This window comes from Fulmarus glacialis, unplaced genomic scaffold (genome assembly GCF_000690835.1).
Source record: "Fulmarus glacialis isolate BGI_N327 unplaced genomic scaffold, ASM69083v1 scaffold36968, whole genome shotgun sequence".
NCBI classification, from domain to species: domain Eukaryota; kingdom Metazoa; phylum Chordata; class Aves; order Procellariiformes; family Procellariidae; genus Fulmarus; species Fulmarus glacialis.
In genome coordinates, this window is record NW_009229526.1 from 18331 (window position 1) to 41441 (window position 23111).

A 23111-nucleotide genomic window follows, 5' to 3' on the forward strand; every position below is an offset into this window, starting at 1 on the left:
CCGTCAGAGCATCTGCAATATCTACTCTGGACGCTGCTGAGCACCCTCATGCGGCTCTGCTGCGATGGCGTTATCTCCCTGGCCTTCCTACTCTGTTTCACCTGGGTACCAACAGCCAGTGGGAAGGGCGCAGGAGAAGGCTGCAGGGTCCCTAGCATTATCTTTCAGCACAGGTTCCCCAACAGGGTGAAGACCCTCAGGGATAGACTTCTGCCTTGCACGGAGATCAGATCAGCTTGAACACATCAGGGTGGAGAGACGCCTGCCTCCCTTTCCCATAGGGAAATACCGAGGGGTGTTGCCACTGTAATGCAAGAGATGCAAATGGTATCGGCTGTCGCTGCCTGCAGCAGTCACTTCTCACACCCAGACCTGCTCAGTGCGGTTGGAATAAGATGAGTGAGGATGCCCAAAATCTCTACTTGGGGAAACAGCTCCAGAACAAAAAACTCTTAACCTGTAAGCTCATCCCGTCAACATCCGCAGTCACACTGCTCATAACAAGCTCTAGATCCTGCATCTGTCAGTGTCGCATTACACTCGCGTTACTGCAAGCTTAGCAACAGCATCAGAATCACCTAATGCACTAGTATCAGAGCTCGACCCTAAATCTTGAAACGGTTGGTGTCAACACAGCCAGACCTTGCTAATGTTTTATCGAGACACTTGCCGCTCAAGCATTCTCATTGCTTCTTGGCTGCTCACCCCAGACTAACGCACTAATGCATTTCAGCGCTTATTGCTTTATTACCCATTAAGAAAACCAACACTCCATCACTTCTGGCAAAGGTCCTGTGCTTCTATCTGTGACACAAATTAATAAAGCTCCTAATGAAATAAGCCTTTCAGGAGCCTAATTGCTTTCTCTTTGCTGTACAGAAAGGGTTTGTTACAAGCATCACCTAATGGTACCGTCTGAGGAAGAAGGACAAGAATTGCTGTACTTTGATTTTGCATTTTGAGCATTTCAGAGCATAAAGAGTTTTTTCATACTGTGCGTCCAGCGCCTCGTACAAGACTGTGGTTCATGGTGAGGGGTTCTGGTTGCTACCAGAACACAATGAACAAGCACAAAGATGATGAAATGATGATAGAGAACAGCTCGGGAAAATTATTTCCGTCAAGGCTAAGGGGCACAGCACGCATCCAATTACTGACCTGGGAAGCATTACATTACTACATGGCACCACAGCGAGCGTCTTGTTTGCTGTACTGGCCAGCCCTGTCATGTTAACAACAGGGCACTTGGTAAATATAACAAGAGACTGCAAATTCATTAAAATTGCAGAAGAGAAAATTGAGGGTAGATCTTTCTGAGAAGTCGAGTCTCATTAGCCCTCCTTGCTAAATCACAGAATGCAGCATACAGGGGAAAAAAGGGGTCATAAACCGTGAACGGATGCAACTGCAGGACTTCGGAGACAGTACTGCTTTTTGAAAGGCTGTTGTAATGTTAACACGCATTGAACAACACATACAGGCACAGAAGCCAGGAGGAAGGTTGGCAGGTTTGCAATAAGGATATTGTGCTTTACGCAACAGATGTTTCCAGCTGTGCTGCGCATTTTGCTGCTGATCATGAACTGCACTGAGGTTGGCCATGAAGCCTTTACAGCTCCCCAGCCCCAGTGTTGCTACTGGTATGTACTTACAGAGGTCCTTATGCTCCCAGCTGAGAGCATGGGAGAAAAGCAAGGTGTGGGTGAAACAGCAGTCTGTCAGAGGTGGGCTGGGTTTTCGGGAGGGAAAAAAACTGGGGAGCTCGTTCCAGTTATCAGGAATGAGCTTTTCTCCTTCCAAGCTCATAACTGAATGAGAAGACACTGACAGCCTGATCGTCCCAGCTCTGCTCTGCCCCACGGGGCATGCTAAAAGGCAGCCTTGATCTCCCGGGCAAGGAGGAAAAGCAGCAGTTTTAACAGGGAGAGCGGTCTGCACTCAGGCACAAGCACCTACCTGAAATAGCCATTCCCATAGGAACAGCCCTTCCTCCTGCGTGACCAGGGAATCTGGGGATCCAGAGCCAACCTCTTACTTGGTCTTTGCCTAGAGCATGACCACTATCACCAAGATAAAATGCTTGTGGTTCCTTCCATCAGCCATCTCCTCCTGACAGGCTAATGAAAAAGCAGGTCACATGCTGAGTCACCCACAGGTGATCTGGCTCTCAGGGCCAAGAGGGCACCACGAGGCTTTAATTGCCCTGACCAGCCTCACCTGGGACCCACACCCTCTGCCCACGGGCCCCATTTAAGCTCAGCACTGGCCCTTCAGTCCCTCTCTGAGTTATGTCCTAGCTCTACCTCCTGGATGGAGAGATCTCTGGATCTTGGATCTATGTTGCAGGTCACTTTGATCCTATCTTTAGCTGTATCTTCTAGGTGGATCCTGGATCCATATCATGGCTTTGTTTCTAGCCCACCTCCTGATGGGACCCCCTGGATGGACCCCAGACCTGTTCAGAGCTTGCTGGAGCTGTTGATGAACCCCATTACCAGCCCCTGGCCCTGCTCACTGTGCTCAGACCCCCAGGGACCGTGCCCGGTTGATGATGACGCTGTTCCTGGCCTTTGCTGCTGCCAGACACTGACTGTGGAAGTCACATCAGGCAACTCAAGTGAGAAGTGAGGGATACCTCACCAAAATACGATGCTCTCAAAGTCTTAAAGGGATGCAGCAAGCTTAGTAGCCTTGCCAACCAAAGGTACCTCCCATTTGCTTTTGGCCTTTACTCCCCTCCCTCAGCTCACAAATTCTTGCAAATCTAAGAGCAAGCCTAAAACTGATTTTCATGCAGAACTGGCAGGAAAACCCTGGTGTTTTTTAACAACAAATATTCTGAAGTGTCTCTTGTAGTGATATACAATAAAGCATGGGGGAGGCATTAAACCTCACAGCAAGCCTTAGAAATAGTGCTCTTCTATACACTAACAGCACAGTTTCCTCTGCAGGATCTACATGAGGTTATATGTTGAATTAATAATGAGGACATTAAACTGCTTGTGAATATTTCACCTGTTAATAAATTTCTATTATTTTTACCACTCAATTAATTCCTACAATGGTTGATTTCTATGCCAACAAAATCATAAGAGCACTGAGCAAAAGCTTTTTAAGTATCAATTGCTTTAGAGAAATTAAATTGGGATAGGAGGTTGGACAGACAGAATCATGCACCTGATGCTCAGCAGTATCTACTTTAAAGTACCTAAAGTAAAGCTAGGAAATCTAAAATTACCAAAACAAGCCCACAGCAGCTGGTATTTGCTGCTAACCTGGTTTCACCTTGCTTCACATGCAGGAAAAAGCTTTGCTCAAATGCACCTTCCCGGGGAGGGCGTGGGGGTACCAGGCTAGATCCCAGTGAGGAGGATGAGGCCATGCTGCTCTTCATAGGTAAGGCTTCCTCCTCCAGCTCTTGGAAGAAACGCTACACATTAACGGTGATAGCTGTAGCCAAGTGGAACCAAATATTTCAAAGGCTTTTGTGCCCACCATGGTGTGAAATATCCTTTATGGGCTGGGTGTGAGGAGTCAGCCTGCCATGTAGACGTCAAGAATGATCACTACTAGAGGGAACAAAAGGGAAGTGTTTCCCATGGAGGGATGGAGCTGTGTCCTCAGTCATGTTATATCTTTTCTTACTCATCCTCTGGATAGCTGGTCTCCTCCCTAAGAGACAGAAGGAGACGTTGGTGTGACTCTGATCTCCGCTGTACACCACCGAATTCGGACAGTAAAGTCTGGAGAAGGATGTCACTGTGTTTTCCTACCTCAAGAACTCTGCATTAAGCTCTTGGATGTCAAAACAGGCTAAGGCTGTTGTGGACATGCAAAGTATTAGCTGTCCTTTGTTTTGTGCCCTGGGCTTTTCTATCCTGGTATAAGTTTAAGAGGTTTCAAAAATAGGTAAAGTAGTAGTAAGTGAAGCTGTGCAGAACTCCCCCTTTCTCTGGATATTGTGGATTTTTTTTAACCCTTGCAAATATGATGGAGGAGAGTTGCTTGTTCTTTCCAGTTATGGAGGTTATCAAAGAAAGCCAAGGCCTGGCACTTGCTCTTCAGTGACGAAGCGAAAGCAAGTCCATTTGGACCTGACATGCAAATCAGCAAACTACTGAGCATGGAGGACTAGCATGTGGATTTGGGACGGTGGAGACATCCAGACTGACTGCTAACAAAGAAGACGGCAAAATATTCCTGTGCTTGTCTAAGAAATCAGTTGAGAGCAAGAGGTCTGATAAGTATCTGCAGACATCTGAAGAGTGTAAAAACAAATTAATAAATCAAAGCCCTGATGTGGAGACAAATTAATTAGGATGTCAGAAAAGGATAGAATGAGGACTAAAATGAAAACAAGGAAAACAAATGTTCCTGTCAGACAGCAGAAAGTGTCCTGGCATTGAGATGCCTCCTGGGACCAGGCCAAAACCCAGCAGGAGGCCCGAAGCCGATGTCTGTGAGCTTTGGAGTGGGCTGCTGAGATGGGAACAGTGGGGGACTGGCATTTGCCATCACTGGGAGGTCTTTCAGAAGAAACACATCCAGCATGGACAAGATGTAGGTGAATGTACTGTAAGGTGTATGTGGGCATGCCCTCTGCATCCTGAGATAACTCCAAGTATGTCAAAAAGCAAGAAAAGGAGCATCCTTCAGACTCCCCACCAAAACTCCCTTAGCCATTTCCTGAATCCATGGAGGAAAAAGCAGATAACAAGGAGGTAGTTATACCAGACAGGGCTCAGCTCCCTGAGCTGAGCACAAGCTGTGTGGAAGCCTAGTTGTCTGATCGTGCTTGCAGTATGGCTCCTACAAAGTATCAAAGTATTCCTGTTTAACAGAGGCTTCCCACTTAGGCAGGATTGACTTCACATACCGTAGTAACAGACGATCCTTCTGTCAGCCCAGATTCGTCCCGGCTAACTTTAGACCCTTCACTGAGGCCCCGAAAATAGGAGTCCACCCACTTCAGGTCTGCTGTCATCAATGGAGGAGAAGGGGAAGGTAGGCGGAAGGGTTTGAGTCCTCTGCATGAATCATCCCTGGAAATAGCTTATCATTTTCCATTAACCAGAGAGGAGCTGGCAGGTGATTTGGTGCCTTAATTAGATCTCTGGAAATACCTAACAAGATGGAGGTAGAAGGAATTTGCCTTTGTGTTGCATCTCGCAGCCTGCAGGGACTGTGAAAAGCGCAAAGTGGTGCTCTCCAGCGTCTGCTTTATTTGCATCTTGCAGGGGGATGGTGCCGTAAAGAGGAAAGCTGTATTATGTGCCTCGTTCGATACAGCAAATGCTTTTACTTGGACAGCAATTAAAAACAAGGCCAGAGTTCAGATCTGTAAGGAAAAGAGCTAGTAATTTTTAGAGGCGTTTATCTGAAAAGTAATTGGTTTTCTCAAAATAAGTTGTTCTAATTGATCAAAATTTGTTAGCTTTTGCATTTAATTAGGAGGCTATTGAGCCAAACTGTCAGCTGCTCCAGCTGGACCTCACTGCACATCTTCTCCATCCCAGGCTGGCTGAGGGGTTTCACTAGACAACAACGGAGCTTGAAAAGAAAGAAACTCTTTTCTTTCAGCATTAGGCAGTTTTGCTTTCTACCAGGATAACGCATGTCATCCCAGGTATTTTCTACACAACAAATACTCTGCATTGTGCTATTTAAACTCTTTGCAGATTCAAATGGTCTGTCCAAGAGCCCCCTGCTCTACAGAGCCAGCAGAGTTGAGGGACATGTTGCTAATCTGGACACATTGGTAATCTGGAAAGAGGAGAGGGAAATTTTGCTATTCCCTAACAGAGGCTAGGACTAGAGGGGAAGACTCCAGATCAGTGCCTGCCTGATGAGCACCCACTCTGATTTCTATATGTACAGTTAATACCTACCAGTGTACCCATCTGCAATTAATACCTGTGGGGCTACTACCAAGGGCTCCCACTGAGATGAAAGGTAAAGCCATAAAGAACTCAAAAAGCTTTATTTTCCACTTGTTTTCCTGCATTCTCAGTATTCCAACAGTCAGCCACCTGAGCAATGGGCAAAGCTTGAAAATACCCAATTTTGAATAATTTTACTTAACAAGATGTCAGCCTTTAGAACTGAGGGGAAAGACAGGAAAAATGGACTTGCAGACAAACGCCAGGCTGGGGTTCAAGACATCTTGCTCAGTCCTAGAAGCCACCACAGGTTTCCTGTATGACGTGGGATGAAATGGGGAGAGTAATCTTTCTTCCCCCTTCACACTGTTTATTCAGATCATAACAGGGACCATCTCTCATATACACCATGCCTAACACAATAGGATATTAGCTGGAGTTTTCCAGTGCTAAACTAACATACTTCAATAATAAATATAGAAAGCTGGCTTTTCTCTGGTTCCCTCCTGCGTGGCTTCTCTTGTAGCCACTCCTCTGGTTGAGTTCATATGACGGCTTTCCTCTGAGTGCAGGAACAAACGCAGGTCTCAGCTTTGTTACCTATTTTTACAGAGTTTAAGATCGCCCAGACTTTCACACTTTGACGAATTTGCTTCACGTTAACTAATAAGTTTCAAGAGTTACTTGGGGAACTGAGAGAAGACCGGCTGGCACAAGCAGCAGCATCATAGCAGCTTTGCCTTTTAGGCAAAAACAGAGAGATTTGCCTGGAGAGTGGCAGCATTTGAGAGCACAGCCCATAATTCTTCTAAGTAAGCTGAAGTCAGCTTGGCTTTTTGCACTTTATCTTCCAAAAGGCAACTGTCTACGAGGCTGAGCTCTGGTGACTGGTGTCTTGTCCGACCAGCACCTGGGTCGTGGACCTGCTGATGCCTTGAGCAATAAGTTTGTTTAATGTAGCAAGTTTTTCGGATCATAATTTACTGGTAAGCCAGGCCGAGATACAAATCTGTTAACACTATTGATTCAGACACACATTCTCTCTACTCTATTTTATTCTAAATCTATTGAACTTTAGGAACGGCAGAGTGACACAGTGTTTAAACATCCCTAAGGCTTCTCATCCAAAAGGGATTACCCCACAAGAGATGGGAGCTGACCTAACAACTGACTTCCCTGCACAGTTGGTAACCCTGCCAAGGTTGAAAAGCCAGAAGATCTGACTTCTACCCACGCTCTTTCTTAATTTTACAAAGACCAGTTCTTTGTGCAGCTGGGATTTTAAAAACATGGAAAGAAAACATGGAAAATGCACAACAAAACTCTCAAGTTCTTTTTACAGAAAAACAATGGGAACAGCAAGGACAAAAAGCTTGGTCCAAGTCATACCTATGGGATCTAAGGAGCAAAACAGTGTTTCTGATGGAGAAAGAGGACATTATGATCACCTGTGACCACAGGAGAGATGCAAACTAGTGGCAGTTTCCACTGCAAAGTCCAATGAACTAAAAACTGAGAGAGAGAAAAGCACAACTCCTCAAGCAGGACCAGGAGAAGATCCAGGAGATCTGCAGCAGATGGGTCCTACCAATGAGGAGCTTTTTGCTGTTGACTCCACGATGCAGCACCAGCTCCTGGCATCAGCCATCACAACAGAGCAGAAGACAGCAGCTGGGCAGGTATGTAATGTTTTTGGAGCTCTTCTGAAGAAAATCTGCTTCATTTCAAAGAGGGACCAAAACTGACATCAGTTGAGCATTAGACCTGTCCACCCATAGTAACAGAGTTGGTATTTCTACTACGTTTTGCCCTTAATCTGACAGTCTTGGGAAAAATAAGTCTCTAGGCTCTGTTCCTGGGGCTGGGCAGCCCTGTCTGCCTCACTAGCACGTAGTTGCTGTCTTGCGACCACAGTGACTGGTGAGCATTTTCATCCACCTAAAGCTGTTGATATTTTAAATCAGCACTGCTGTAGCAGGAGCCTGAGATATGAACAAGTGCACTTGCACAACCAGAAGCATAAGAGGAAGGACATTCAACTCCCTATTCTCTGTTTATTCATAATTTGGAACAACTTACTGGCACAAGCAGAGAGAGAGGTGAAAATCTCAAACCAGTACCACTGCTCAGAACGGCAGTTGAGGTGAATCCTGCTGGCCAAGGACAGCACGAAGACTGGGGCATCATGCAGCTGTGTTACAGGTTCCCTGGTGGAGAAGACGAGACTTACACACCACTTAAAGAAAAGAATGATAACCCTGAAATTAGAAGGACCAAAGTGCAAATTTCTTCTTGCTAGTAACCAGACACTTACTCCAAAAAGTACCTGGCACATCAGGCAAGGAACTCTTCTCTACCGGGAACAGTTTTGTTATCTGACTCCAGATTAAACCAATTCCCTACTAACGTAAGCGAGTGAGGCTCTAGCCCCCAATTAGTCCCTGACGGCTTCTTCCCACCCTAGGCTAATAACATCTGTGGGCTCAGCACAGATTACAGCCTCTCTCCAGCTCCCCAGCCTTGGCTAGCCGTTTGGCTTCTGCATGGAGGTAAAATTATTTATTCCCAATTTACAGATGGGGAAAACCTAGGCACAGAGAGACAGGCTGCAAACTCACAGTAAATAAACAGTGCGACAAGAAGGGTAGGGGGTTCTGGGTAGGCTTTTTGCAGTTCACCAGCCTAGATACCTCTGCCAGACAGGCTTATCACCTGCAAAACAAGATCTGCAAAACAACAAGCATTTTTGCATCCGGTGATGGTAAAATGAGAAGATGATACAGCTTCTTAACATTATTTGCACCATCTCTTAGCCACCTGCTGTGAGCCACTGCCTCCCTTGGATTTTTCATTTCCCTTGTTCAAAATTCAAGTGAGATTATACATACATATCTTGCTCATTGTTTTTTGGAAGCAGGAGAGAAAGTTTATGAAGTCAGCCCTATTTCTCTGCTTCTGCACAATGACAGTTCAGTAATTCCAGATCTAGAGCTAGATAAACATGCACACATTTATATTTTAAACAACCTGAAGGCTCCCCAGTACTATTTGGAGTATCCCCCTCGAAGCACAGGCAATTTACACCAGCCACAGATGTTTTCCACAAACTAATTGTTCTCAATATGCATGTCGTCAGTATTGTGAGGTTTTATAATCACTGTGGTGTGTGTGATAACGCAGCGTCTCGGTGGGCCAACTCCTACATTAATGCGTTAAATAAATAAATGTGGAACCACAGAAGCAGAATTTAATAAAGGGAAGAGAAGACTTGGATTAAACTGAGTATGAGCCTGAATTCACTCTACGGAGCCTGCAGTCAGCAAAGAGGAGGTAAGCAAGGCCACCATTCTTGCCAGGTGCAAGGAAACCTCATGTAGAAAAACACATCATCTTTCTTAAAAACAAACATTTTAAAGCTTATATATAAATACTGGTCAGTGAAACCAGAATTTGTCTCTGTTTTGTTCACCTTCTGCTTGCTTACCATTTTACTAGTTTGAATGGCTGATGTAATTGTTTTTTGAACAACTTTTCTAACCACTCTGAAAATTACTTTGCATAACAGAGAGAAAATGAAGAATTCAAACACAGTGCTGCTAAGCAAGCCGAATCGAAAAAATCTCTGCTGATGACACATCTCTCAGGAAAAACATCTGTCAAAATATACACAATTTTGAGTAATCCAATAGTAGCGCATAGCGTAAGTACTCCTTCTCACTAAAGAGAAAAACCAAAGCAAACAATGCAAGCTCAACACATTGAATTCTTTGGAGCCAGGGCATGTTTCAGGTGACTGATAGAAGGATGCACATAGAAGGCAACCGTCAATCCCACAGCAGTACCAGCCAGGACAGCACCCTCTGATTTCATGCTGTTTATCTGCTGTTTTTCTCAGCAGTACCTGCCCCTTGCGCAGAGGCAGTGAGTGGAAAGACCCCACACCACTACAAAGGCTTTTTAGGCAGAGCTGTTTCCATGATGCTGCAGAGCTACCTCTGACATTCCCAGTGTAACAGATCTCCCTGAAACACGGTTTGGCATGAGTTTCTGCTCGCTCTTCCTGCCTCATTGCACTCACCCTCCCTGTCTGCCCTGCTTCTTCTGCAAAGGATCCTCTCTGTTGTGGGCACACAACTCCTAAGTAAATGTGAGACAAGGACAAAAGGCAATCTCGGAGAAGGCTGGGACTCTAGCTGCTGGATTGTGCCCCTGATGCAGCTTAAAAGACCTATGCAAAATGAGCACAGCAGTGTTTCAAAGGCAGACAGCTCCCTGTCACTGTGTGAGCAAGTATTCCCACTGCGAATGGCCAGGATTTGGTACAGAATCACCCTCTGTTTCTGAGGTTTGCTTTAGCAGGTCTACCAAGGTAACCCACCTAAGGTTGTTCCTACAAAACTCAATCCAATGCACGGACTCCTGCAGGCCACGTCTCTGCTCCCGCATGGATGACAGCCTCACAGACAAGGTGCACACAGCTTTGAGAATTCCCGGCAACTCCAGAGCGGGGTCGAAGGCTGCCTGTCAGATTGCTCTCCCTGTCTGCAAACTCAAAACCCCTGCAAGCCCTGGAGCAGGTGCCCAGCAGGCACATATCAGCACAAAAGGCAACTCTCCAGCACCATGCTGACTACACACTCTTTGCTATTATGTGGCTCGGTCAGCAGCAGGTAAGATGACCAACTGTCACGTCCTTGTGCAATAAGAAAGCCTGCTCAGGTGGAGCCGCATTAAACTTTAAGCAGTGGCTATCAGTAAAACAGGTCTGACATAATTCTGGCAGTGTGACCAAACCCAGCTCACGAGGGATACCAATAAATAATCCACATTAATGAAATTTCTTGACGCTTGAGGCATTCAGAAGCATTTGGCTGCATAAATAACAGGAGGACCCGGGACCGTGAACCGCGCCTTACTTGTGAGAGATGATGGTGGGGGGAAGCTGTTTGTGATCCCCGGCCAGGATGCACTTTCGAGCCTTCAGCAGAGGTATCCAGCAGCTGGCTTCCAGGGCCTGAGCACACTCATCTATCACCACGAGATCAAAGTGATTTTCAGGAAGCAGCTTCAGTGGGCCATCAGAGGAAGCACCTAATTGAAGGAGAAGGTCCACAGCTTAGCAGGGAAGCACAGAAGAGCAAGCAACCTATTTTTAAAACAAACCACACACGCTTTAATTGTGATTGAGAGAGGCAGGTAAAATAAAGTTTCTTCGCAGAGATTTAGAAATTCAGCTCTGTAGTCTATGCCAAATACATATACATTTACATGTATATGTCAGAATTGTTTTTGCCAATTTCTGTTTGTCCTTTTTTGCCCTGGCATTTGGGCCCAAAAGCTTCCAACTATCTTTGAAAACAACAGTGAAACCCAGATGACAAACAGAACAATATGCTTGAATACTTCACCCAGAGCAGGAGCAGAGCAAAAGCACTAATGAACACCCACTTTCCTTCTGCCCTCAAATGCAAACAAAACTTCTCACCAACTAAAAGGGAAATGATGACGGACTTGAGATTCGCCTTGCCTGATACACGGAGGGACACCCCAAGAGGGCAAGATCAGTTGAGACCCCGACTCCTCTGCCCTGCTGACCCCGGCTGTGCTACTCTGTCCTTCCTCATGGCAGTAGGAGAAGGGAAAGCACACGACACTGTAATCAATCAAGGGCTATTTTTTTATATCAGACGTCCATTTGTAATGTCAAACAAATAACCCTTACACACATCCTACTATAATCCAGACATGAACCGATATTGAATCATGCATTGATCAGAACTGTGAATTTCAGAGGCATCAAAAATATCACTGCAATTCATAAGAAAACAGGACGCAAAAGGAGGAAAGGAGGATAAAGAAGCCAGCATGCCAGACAAGGAGATTTTTATTCATGGCGTTCAGAGAAATGTTTTTTCAAAAGTTCCTGTGCTATTGCAGTGTAGCTCTGAAAGCAGCTCTGATTAGGGGTGGTTTTGCTTTGCCACTGTAAATTCTGCTGCCTCTACAGCTTTGCATCAGTTCAGATGTCACAGTTTGTCAACTGAGACACCGTGTTTTCCTTTAAAAAATTTTTTTCCAGCCTATATGAATCCACTCTGGTAACAAGGTGCATACAGTTTGAACTTGACTTTTGCAATTTTGCCATGCTGAAGGTGAAAGGAAAAGAAATAAATAGAAAGGTTCTCTCTATCTAAAAAAGACTGTACCAATTTGGCATGCAGCTGTGCAGATGGTTTTCTTCCCTTACAGCCTTGCAGCTCAACTTGAGTTTATCGAACTCCCATTAACTAAAGGTCACTGGTGTCCCTGTGTGTTGCCATGATAAAATTCTCTCTCTGCTGAAGAGCACTTTGGCTTGCATAAATAATAATTCCCATCAAACTACGTGGTTTCAGACAAATACCAAGATTGCTTAAATGAGAAAAATACAAAGTCCAAACCCCTTGTTTGTCCACTACCTTTTGCTGAAGCAGAATTGCACAGACCTCCACACTGGCTAGCAAGCCCCAGAGTCCCATGAGAAAATCACATCTGATCAACACAATGGTCAGCACAAAATACTGAAAAACGGAAAGCTCCCCCCATTTTTTCAGGCAAAGTTAAAAGAAGTGAGAGGCCAGTTCCCTGCAAATAATGCACTGGAAGGATTTATCTTTCCTTTAACCTTCACACTAGTAATTTGTGAATGCCCCATGAGGTTCTTTTTTATGACCTAAAATTATTGATGTTTCCCTTCAGCAAATAATCCCTGAGCAAACAAATCTGAAGATTATACGTGGGCCCTGGAGTATTATACATCTGATCTAGAAAAGCACTTTAGCATGTGTTAAACTTTAAGCACTTATATTCCCCTTCAATCACAAGGATATTACTTTCCTACTTGTAGATGCAGATGTGCCTACATATGCTGCCTGACGAATACCTGGAACTGTTTCCTAAATCCCATGTTGTTTACACCACTTGGGCGACTTACAGAACTAACCAAATACATGCAGACTGAGACCAGGCTATAGAAACACATGCTGTATTTGATCAGTCACGGAAATTATCCAAGCAGGAAAGCAATTCCATGTGACTTATGAAATCAATAAGCAGATTGCACACCTCCAATAGCACTTGTTTACTCACTGAAAGCTCAGCTCCTACTCAGAACTAATAAAGATGGACCACGTTGGCTCACACCAAAGGCCCTTCTAGAGCCATATTCTTTGCTAAACAACAACATCACGTGCCAGAGTGTAAGCAGGGAGAATCCCACTGTGGAGGAGTTTGAGAGCATGCAGCAAACGACTGAACTCCCAGGAACTTGGAGCAGGAAGACTAATAGTCCCTCCTATCATGGCAGGATGCTGCATTGCAGCGCAAATGGTTTACATGAGCCCTCCAAGTGAGGTAAAATGATGCAAAGAAAAAGAGGATCTCGCACCTGTATTCGTAGCGAGGACAACACTGGCATGGGTAAGAGCTGCAGCCATGGCAGTTTCTTCTCGTTCCTTTAGCTCCTTTCTCAGTGCCTTAACCTCACTGAGAAAATGGCTCCGCTCTCCCTTGTCTTGAGCCTTTTTGGTTTTTACCTATAAAACAGAAAAATCAAGATAAAACAAACTGTTTCTAGTCCTAGGGATACGTGCAGCTTCTCAGATAACTAAAGAACCTGGATACAGCATGGCTTCTCTATGATGTCCACCATGACACATTGGCTCATCATAATCAGCCCCATGAAACCTTAGTTTCTCTTCCCTCTCCCTGCCACAAAGCCCCTTCCACAATCAGTGTTGCTTGAAGCATAAAGAGTATTTCTGCCTATGCAAAAGATGAATTATATCAATACAACCCCAGGCTCTGAGCATGAAGCAGCAAAATAAGAATATCGCTGCCCATCAACCATCTGGGAGCATCAGGAGTAATATCATCACTCAGAGTCCAGACAGTGATTTCTCAGACTTAGTTGGTCCATGCTTAAACTCCTGTGGCTGCACATTTTGGTAGTCTTGAATTGTGAGCATAAAGTGTTGAAGAGTAACTCTCTGTCCTTAAATCCTCTGTTCAGCCTTGTACTTTCCCAATGCCCCAAAGATCAGCAGGGAGAAGGTCAGATGCTTCAGTCCACCCGACGGCCGAGTCTATGCACCAGTCAAAGCATCTGGGCACAAAGCAGGGAGTAATGTATAATGGTGATTAGGCTAAATGGGAAGAAGGGTCTTGTGCCCTTGCTGGGTGAGGAACTGGGACTTCCTATCTCATTCTGCTCTGTTGCTTGGGGGAAGCAGGGACGCTCTGGCTCCAAGTGACCTTGAAGCAGAAGGGCTCCCCAAGTTGACTGCACCATGTTCAGCCAAAGCAACAGCTTTGCATTTTTAAAAAGGCGTCTCTGAGTTGCTATAAATGATTCAGAGCAGTATCTAGACAGGCTCATGGCTTTTTTTAGTAATGCCTATTAAATATATCTAACACATCAAATCATCACCACTGCTTGCTAGCGCTTCCCCGGCTACTGACCAGCAGCTACGAGACAATGGCCATGGTATCATTCACTGCAAGTCACCTTGAGAAAGCTACCCACACACTCAGATGGAAATATGGATTATTTCCTTGGAGGTAAGGCTGATGACTTGAGAAAGCTGAAAAAGTTGCAGCCAGAAGCTTTTATAAGCAGCCAAACCAGTAAGAGCTGATGGTTCCTATAATCATTCTCTGTATGGATAGATTCTCCAGTGTCTAACATGGTTCATCTCATATTGCAGCCTTTCCCCTAGGAAAGACATTCATGTGTCTCACTCCTCTACTCAGCCACCTGTTTTGGTTAAACTTGTAGGTATTTAATACCTGTCAGACCTCTACATGACTGTCAAGTGTAGTCAAAATTGACTGACGGGCTCAGAAGTTACAGGGGAGGGATCACAGACAGATACGCAGATAATGTGATCCCACAGGCATCTTTTCCTTAGCTTGATCTAAAAGGACAGGGTGGGCACCAGTCCTAATATTCATTGAGCTGAAGGGACAAAGCAGATTAGCATCCACTTCCTTTCTGCTAGAAACAGAGGAAGATTAGAGAGCAAAACTGATGGTACCAGTAGGGCCAAGTTTAATGTCTGTTCCGCAAAAAGCACCTAGTTAGTAAATTAACAACAGCAATTGTTCTCTGATGTTGGCTGGTGACATTAAGATCCGGACATCCGACTGACTCTCAGCTCTGAAAGCAGCTGAGGGAGCAGGGAGCCCAACCCAGAGGTAACAGAGCACTGTCAGTCAGCCCAAGGATATTGATTGGGACACTGTGAACCTGGATCCCACTCACTCCTCGTTAGGGCTCTGTGGGTGCCAGCAGGCTCTAATTGTCCTGATCTGCCTCCTTTGGGAGGCACCCACACACTCATTGGTCTGGGAGCTGCATTTAAGGCCAGACCTTGCCCCTTCCCTGTGCTATAGGGTTTGTGTTCTAGGCCTGGCTTCCTTCCTGGGTTGACTGCAGATCTGCCTCATTGCTCTGGACCTGTCTGGTGATCTGGACTGCTGGCCGACCCTGCTCAATATCACTGGAGCTGTGCTGCCTTTCTTGCTCAGGTACTGTGGGATTGCACCGTTGTTGGTGCAAAGAGTATCTGGAAGCTGATGTTCTGGAAAGCTTGAAGCCTGAACAGGTGAGGGAAGGAGACACAAAGGGGTAGAAAATGTGCAAAGAGAGCATGGGTTTTCATTTATATTACTAGTTCTCCTGTGGTTGGCAATAGTGGTGAAGGAAAGGAATGAGAAGAGTCAAAATGTGGAGTAGACAAAGGAAGAAATTATTTTGGGGCAAGCAGGGGACATCACTGGGGAGAAACTGAGGTAGGATGAGGGAAAGATGGGCCAGGACCTCAGACGTGAGCTCTCTGTAGCCCGGAGAGAGAAAGAGATACTAATGAGTCAGGTCCATCTTCTATGAAAGACCTGATCGTGGGCAGCTCAAAGCATTGCTATGCAAGCTGAATTGCAGCAGTATGTTAGCTCTTGGGTTTTCCTTTGGTATTTCAGGGCAGAAGAAGCCTTGGTGGCTAGTCCTTCCTCTAGGGAGGAAGCAAGCAGATGGAGACCTTAGTGCTGAAAGCTCGGCTTTCTCCCTAATTTTCCTTCTACTATGGAAACAGTGGAAAAAAAAAAAACCTCTTCCCACCTTTTAAAGTGCCTTGGAAGGAGACGAAAGGGAAAATTAACCACTAGTGAGAAAGATGTAAAATAAATTAAAAAAAGATTTGGTGTAGAGCTGTGACTACAGCCAGGTCTCCCTCCTAGCAGATAAGTACCTCTCCTTCATGAACTTGCCTCTCAGCTACAAGTACAACTTTACCCAGCCCTCAGATGCCGTCTCCTTTCCTTACATTATGTGCAAGAACAACCTGTCTGCCAAGTGACTTCCCCAACTGCTCAGCAACAGAAACACTGGATGATGCATAACCACATTTGGGAAAACTGAGGCTGCTGCAGTAGTGGTGGCTGCAGATTAATGTTTGTGGAGCCGAATGCCATGTTTGGTCTGCATCATTTAAAAAAGTAAATGGTGCCTTACTGAAGGGCAGAGCAATATACTTAGGCAAGCATGACACAACACGTGTGCAGGGGTATGAAGATGCCCTCCTGCATCTTTGATAAAGACAGGATCTCTCTTGAGCTGGATGTATCTGCAAAATGGCTTCTGGACAATGCTGCCACCAGAAGGGGGAGGGGGGAAAAAATATCTAATTAGTATCAAAACCTATCATCTCAAGTAAAAGAGCTACTTTGTAAATTAAGTTTAGGAAAATCAGGTTGTGAAAGAAGAAATTAAGGATGCATTTTTATAGTGTACTCTGCTTTCTACTTGAGGTGGCTGAGAGTGGGAGGGAGTGTCAGGACAGCCAGACATCTTGTTAGGAAGTGAATTAATGATGTGAATGTTTCTCTTGCTCTCTGGTGAAGAGGATTGCATGAACAAAGCCAGACAGATAATCTGGAGAGCAGGGCACTGCAGCATCTCCCCATGCAGCAGTAATGACTAGGATTTTTCCACTTCAATGAGGAATTCAGCTAGAAGGAGTTTTGCCCTCAGCTCCTTCTACAGCAGATGAAGATGGTGGCAGGTGACCGGGGAGGCTCAAGCAGCCCCTGGTAGAGAGACTCTCTGCGAGACACCTTTTCAGGCTGGAAGCCTTTGCCATTTCTAAAATTGCCAGGCTTGCACCCCAGTTCCTTTTCTCCAAGGCCAGGTTAAATGCATCCCAATCAGAGTAAATGGGATTAATCCAGGCCACATACATCTCCAACTACCACTGTTAGTCCCCTGCACTATGCTATTTTTTCCTTTCCTCTCCCCTGAAGTGGCCTTTCTACTGTTGACTGACCACAAAGAGGGAAGCCTGTATACAGTAAGATCCAGACAGGGAGCATCACTGTGGGGTCATGGTGCCCTGAACCCACAAATACCAGGTTCAACCAGGGTGCAGGCTGGCTGCGTGCTGCCTATGGCTCACATCAGGACCAGTCACTGTGACTTGCTTCTAGCCACTGATTTTGGGGCAACCTAGAGCACCTGGCTGTAGTGATTGTCTTCTACGAACATGCAAGAAGTGGCAGAGCTGTTCCTTAGTTTTAGAGACAAAGTAGCTTGCCTGGCTAGCAGATCAGGTACTGCTAATCTAGAGAGCTGGCATTCAGGTAACCCACACGGGGCATGTTGCAGGGACACGTACAAAGGCCTGGTCGATGTCCTTCCTGATATCCACCACTATCTGGGCATTGTCGCTGCGGGCCAAGACTGCGTCCAAGGAGTGTCGTTGGATGGGCTCCAGCAGGCGAGCAGGGTGCCCAAGCCGCAGGATACGAGCTTTGTAGCCAGCCAGCCTTTCCACCAGATTATCCACAGCAACGTTGGAGGGGGCACAACACAGGACCTGCAAGGGGAGAAACCAAGTGCTTGTTACTGCCAAGGAGAGCAAAACACTGGAGCAACAGCGTCCGAGCAGGAAGACACTCAGCAGAGAGAGGGAGGCCAACATACATCTATGGGGTATAAACTACTGACATCTCCACAGCCTCCAGACACCAAAGGCAATTCTTGCCTTGCTTTGAAGCAACTAGTGCAGGGTCTTCAATAAACAGCAAACCTGAGCTTTGAAGCTTCTATTTGCACCTAATTTCAGCTGACAGGGGAAACACCCTGGTCTTTGCAAGCCAAGCCGGACTCTGCAGTGTAGCACAGCTGCTACTGGATCTGCTCCAGCTGCCATGAAGCCCAATGAGTTTGCAAAATAAACTAAGGTAATCACTGTCACTACAGTCTTGCCACTGATACTCACTTTCAGGCCTTGCTGTACAGCTTGCAAGATGATCTCTACTAGTGTTGTGGTCTTCCCTGTGCCAGGTGGTCCATGGATGATGGCAAGCTCCCTCTGCGCCAGTGAGAAGGAGACAGCCTCCCTCTGCGAGGCATCCAGCGAGTCATTGTAAAACTTTAGAGGCTCTGGAGAGACAGCAGGAGATTCACTTGGACCTCGGCCCTAACTTGGGTGCTTGCTGAGCAGCACAAATTCATGAATACAAATAAGCAGCTCTCAGTAGCTAGCCCAAATCAATGTGACAATGAGAATAACCTTCTTGGGAGGAAGGTACACTGTGAACCACCTAGGTGGCTAAAAGAGCCCGGACTGGTAAAAGTAAGGCTTGTTATGCTTTTGAAAAGAACAGGCTACCCATCCTCCATCTGTGTCTTCCCCCTTCTCTCTCCTACCCAGCTATATTTCAGAAGGAGCAAGTGTTCAGTTGTGAACACAGCTAGTCTGTATTGACACTTTTCAGCATTTAAAGAGGCATTTACTTGCTACAATATCAAACATGTAGGCTCTCCTGGGTGTGGAGGGTGCTCTGGGTTTATTTTAAAGGTAAGACAGCATATTCAGTAAACCCTCAATAAAAAGAGGGGAGGAAGTAGTTGATTTTGCAAACAAGTAACTCTCATTCCAGTTGACAAACCCAACACAGCACCAGTGAAAAAGCAGCAGAGAGAACTACAGTGTCTGTGAGCAGAGAAGAGCAGTCCTGTGTTGTTCAACAATGACTGAAAGGGAAGGCAGGAAAAAGATAGAAACTGACACTATAAATGATGAAAACTAAAATTAGTTTGAGCTTTAATAATCAGAAAGGAAAAAAGGGAAAAGAATATGCAAATTGCATTACAAGAGAATTGGTTTCACTGCAGAAGACTGAATTCTCACAAGCTGCTTTCTACCTCCCAGACTTATCTGATTTAAACCCATATTTATTCTCATCCCTCATAATCCTGCTGCTAATCTCCTTGTTCATTATGGAAATTAATTAGAGCAGAGATGATGACTCATTACATGAGGTTTACTGAAAATAATGTTCCCATGAAAGCTTATGTAAGACAAATCTCTGGGCATTGTTCCCTGCTGGGCATCATGTGTTTTATTGCTATCTTTGCATTAAGAACTTGATTAAAAGCAAAAATTTCTTCTGGTCTTAGGCAGGTTAACTTGTGTGCAACTCCCATGTAACCTCTGGCACTGACTTTTGAAGCAGCACAACTAAATGAGATGTCTGGGTTAAACAAATAACATTTGTTAAAAAGATGCTTGGTGAGGAAGAGAGAAACAGGACTAATGGTACTTTTTCCTGTTAACCTGCCTCTTGCTTTAAACATAATTTTTGAGTTAGTGTGCTAATGACTTAGAGAAGACTAGAAAGCATCCCATGGGCTGGGGAAAAAGAAAGAATAGCTTAAAAACTGAAAGGCATTTCCCACAATGAGGAACAGCTGGGACGTAGGAGTCATTGATATTTCCTTGCTCAAGGAATGAGATCAGAAACAGGTTTCTCCACATGCATGCACACCCTCTTCCCTTTTAATCACATGCTGCCAAAAGTTGCTGTGTGGGCAAGCTGGGAAATGTGCCTCTTTTCTGGGCTGGGCACATTAGTGGTGAGGAGGAGGGCAGAGCCTTTTAAGGGATGCTGTGGCTCCTCTGAACTCTTGTCTATCTACCAGCTGGGCTCTAAGTAGGTTCACCTGAAGAAATGCAGTTTATCCACTCCATCAGGGCTAGCCCAAGAGCTCTTTACAAGCAATCAATCTCAGGATTTGCAGAGATGCTCCCAGAAGACACCCGTTAACCCAGCTTAGTCCTGTGGCATCAACTCTGCATTGCTGCCTCCTGTTCTGCCCAAGGCTGTCTATCTCAGCCCCCCGATGCAGACCACAGAGAGTATGAATGTAAATCTGCATCCTTGGGCCTGGCTGGGATGGGTCTTGCTGGTGGTCAGGTAAATTCAGCCCCTGATGTGCAACTTGATTCAGTAGTGTAGCACTGAAGGGGAAAAAAAAAATCACCTTGGTCATCAAGATTGGTCCTCCAACCACGCTTCCAGGAACCGAGGCACAGTACCAGCAGTTCAGGTGAAGAAGTGAGTAGGAGGGGGATATTCAAGTCCTGGAAAGGGGTCTTTGCACCAAACACAGATGGGAACAATCCCTCCTGGGAGGAAGAGCTCAAGTTCTCCAGAGCTGGAGGCCTCCCACTTCTCAACGCACCTTCCAAAGTATATTCCTCACCATCAGTGTGTATGGGCACTGAGAGCAAACTGGACCCCATGACCAGCGCCTCTACAGTACAACCAAACTGCAGCCAAACACTGTTGGACAAAATCCAAGTAGGTAATTAAGCCTGAAACAAAGAACTTTCCCTGCTCTCCCTATGAAGTATTTGGCAGCTGAGTTGTCTGGACTGCTTAGTTTTTCCCATCACCTCAAGGGCCTCTTCATGGCCTCTGTGATGACAAGAGGTATCACAAGACAGAGGGACAAGGAGCATTTAAGATTTTTGCAAGTGACTTGTCACATGCACTGGACTGGTGCTGAGAAGGCGAGGAAGTTTTGCTAGAAATCCCTGGTACTTCCCCAGTGCTCTGCCTGCTGGGTCAGCTTTTACTGGGGACACCCCTGCCTTTTAACTAGGCTGTTTTTCAATGTCCTTTCTCTTCTCAAATGTCTTTTTACAGCAATAGGCATAATTAGATATAAGCCATGCCTTTTGCATTCCACGTGACCACACGAGCCAGCCAGTGTCTGGGCACAGAGATGAACACCCCCTCGCTTTTTCTAGACCAGGACTACAGGAGAGACCTGGCAGCTATTAGTGATCTGCCCAGGATTATGCCTATAATAAGGCATAACCTTATTTCTGAAAGAAAAGGGAATGTGTCCATCCAGCGAGCAGAGCAATGCTGGCCTCTGCTGGCAAGCAAAGCCTCTCTATACATCCACAACCATGTATGGGTGCAGGGGTCCCTGCATATATGCTGTGAGACAGCAGCTGTGAGCAGGGAAAGGTTTCTTGTAGGAGCTTTCTGGTGTGAAAGCTCTAATGCTTCTGGGCCAAGAATTCAGGTTAAAGTGGAAGAGAGCCAAGCAGAGCATTTTTTATGGATGGGTTTCTGGATTTTGCTTCACAGAGTCTGACAAGAGCAGAAATCCTGTTCAGTTCAGAGTTTGCCTTTTAGAAAGCTTGTTCTCCCAATTGGTACCTTTCTGGAGGCAGCAAGGTAAAGGGTGGAGGTGCTTTGTGGTGGGAACCAGTCCCATTCTTAGCTGCAGATCCCATCTACCCACTGGTGATACCTTCATATGCTCCTTTTGACTACTCCATAGGTTATTCTTCCCAGAGCCTGTCTAGTGTTTTTGTGTTATGCCAAGGATGTTTCTTCTGAGTTGTATTTTTAAGTGTTTTGAAAGGATTCGGGCTTTGATGTGCAGTGCTATAGGTAACGCCTCAATCTACGCGCAATCCCAGCTGCTCAGCAGGAGAGATGAGAAGCACAGATTCAGTGCACGACTTCAGCGAATACAATCCTTCTGGCCACGCTGGCCATGCAAAGGGTGTGGGCTTGTGAGAGTGCACTGACATTTTTCATGATCTCCAGTAGCACTGCAGCTATGCCCTTTGTGTAGGAGAGACAGCCTCCAACATACCCCTGCCACTCACCATCTGATAGGGAGCCACCAGCTTTCTGAATCAAACCTGAAGCCCCTGGCTGTCCCTCACAGTTCAGATGCCAAAACATTTATCATGCCTGGCCCTGCTCAATGCTGAACCCAAACGTACTCCTCGCTAGACCTAGAGGGGCAACCCAAGCATCTTTCAGTAGCAATGGTGTGAGAACCCACTAGCTGCGAGATTTCCTGTTGCCTGTAAAGACCATGGGATGAGAAGGCTGGTACAAACTAATTTCAGGCTTCTTAGGGTCAAAAGCCTGGCATTTTTTTCCCAATTACTGACAACCATCTCACACAAGCCCACTCCCAAAACACATGCTCCAGGACATTGTTCCAGTGGGAGCCATGCCTGTACCCATTACTACTGGGAGGGATTCATCAGGATGAGCAGAAATTTCCTGACACTGTGAGATACAGCTGTGTGCAAATCAGCATAGCAGTAGCAACTCTGCCAGTCATCAGGGGTTGGGTAAAAGGGCACTACATTGTTTTTGTCATTATTACCCTTCTGTGCATACTGATGTCTTTTTTAGTAAGCCAATATCATGTGCTGGTCAGATACCAGTAGCCACACTTCAAAACCAAGTTTCCATTGGCTTTATCAGACTCCTTGTCAACCTAATTGGTCGGCAACTGGATTTAGGCACCCTCCCGGGATGACACAGACTTTACTATCGATCTTCCAGGCACAGCATTTGGCAGCCTGCTCTCCCAAGATAATCCAGACAACTGCAATCCAGTCATGAGATCACAACACAGCACAGCAAAAAATAAAAAAATAAAGCTATTTACCAGATAGGCCACAAGGATAATGTAACTTTGTTTGGGTATGCCCTAAAGAGACTCTCTATAACCAACCTTTTGGGAAGAAAACAACCAAACAGATGCTTTTCCCTTTTCCCTCCAGGTTACAATGCTCCATGTTGGGAAACAGCCACCAGCAGAAAGCACCAGCAGAGCAGAGGATGGCTCCACTAGCTTTGCTGCTGGAAAGAACCACCGCATCTTGCATCTTTCAATGGTACTGGTGAGCATTCTGTGTTTCAGCTCTGCATTGTGTGCTGCAGCCTGGCTACCTACAGCCTGCTTTCTTGAGGACATGAAGCTGGCACAGACTTGCTGTCTATCTGTTGCCCTTTCAGTTCACACCCCTTAACACTTGAACCTGCTGACCAGTTTCCAACCGATTTGCTATCAAGTCCCTACGT

General features: G+C 45.7%; 1 protein-coding gene across 1 annotated transcript in view; it reads right to left on the reverse strand.

Moving 5' to 3' along the window:
- IGHMBP2 (immunoglobulin mu binding protein 2) overlaps positions 1 to 23111 on the reverse strand; it is a gene marked incomplete at its 5' end in the record, with an annotated part of 42911 nt that overhangs the window by 14940 nt on the left and 4860 nt on the right. The window contains 4 exons of the mRNA XM_009583885.1: positions 10796 to 10970; positions 13306 to 13453; positions 17588 to 17788; positions 18194 to 18357. Of these exons, the coding sequence (XP_009582180.1) occupies positions 10796 to 10970; positions 13306 to 13453; positions 17588 to 17788; positions 18194 to 18357 (688 nt within the window). The remainder of the gene's footprint in view (positions 1 to 10795; positions 10971 to 13305; positions 13454 to 17587; positions 17789 to 18193; positions 18358 to 23111) is intronic.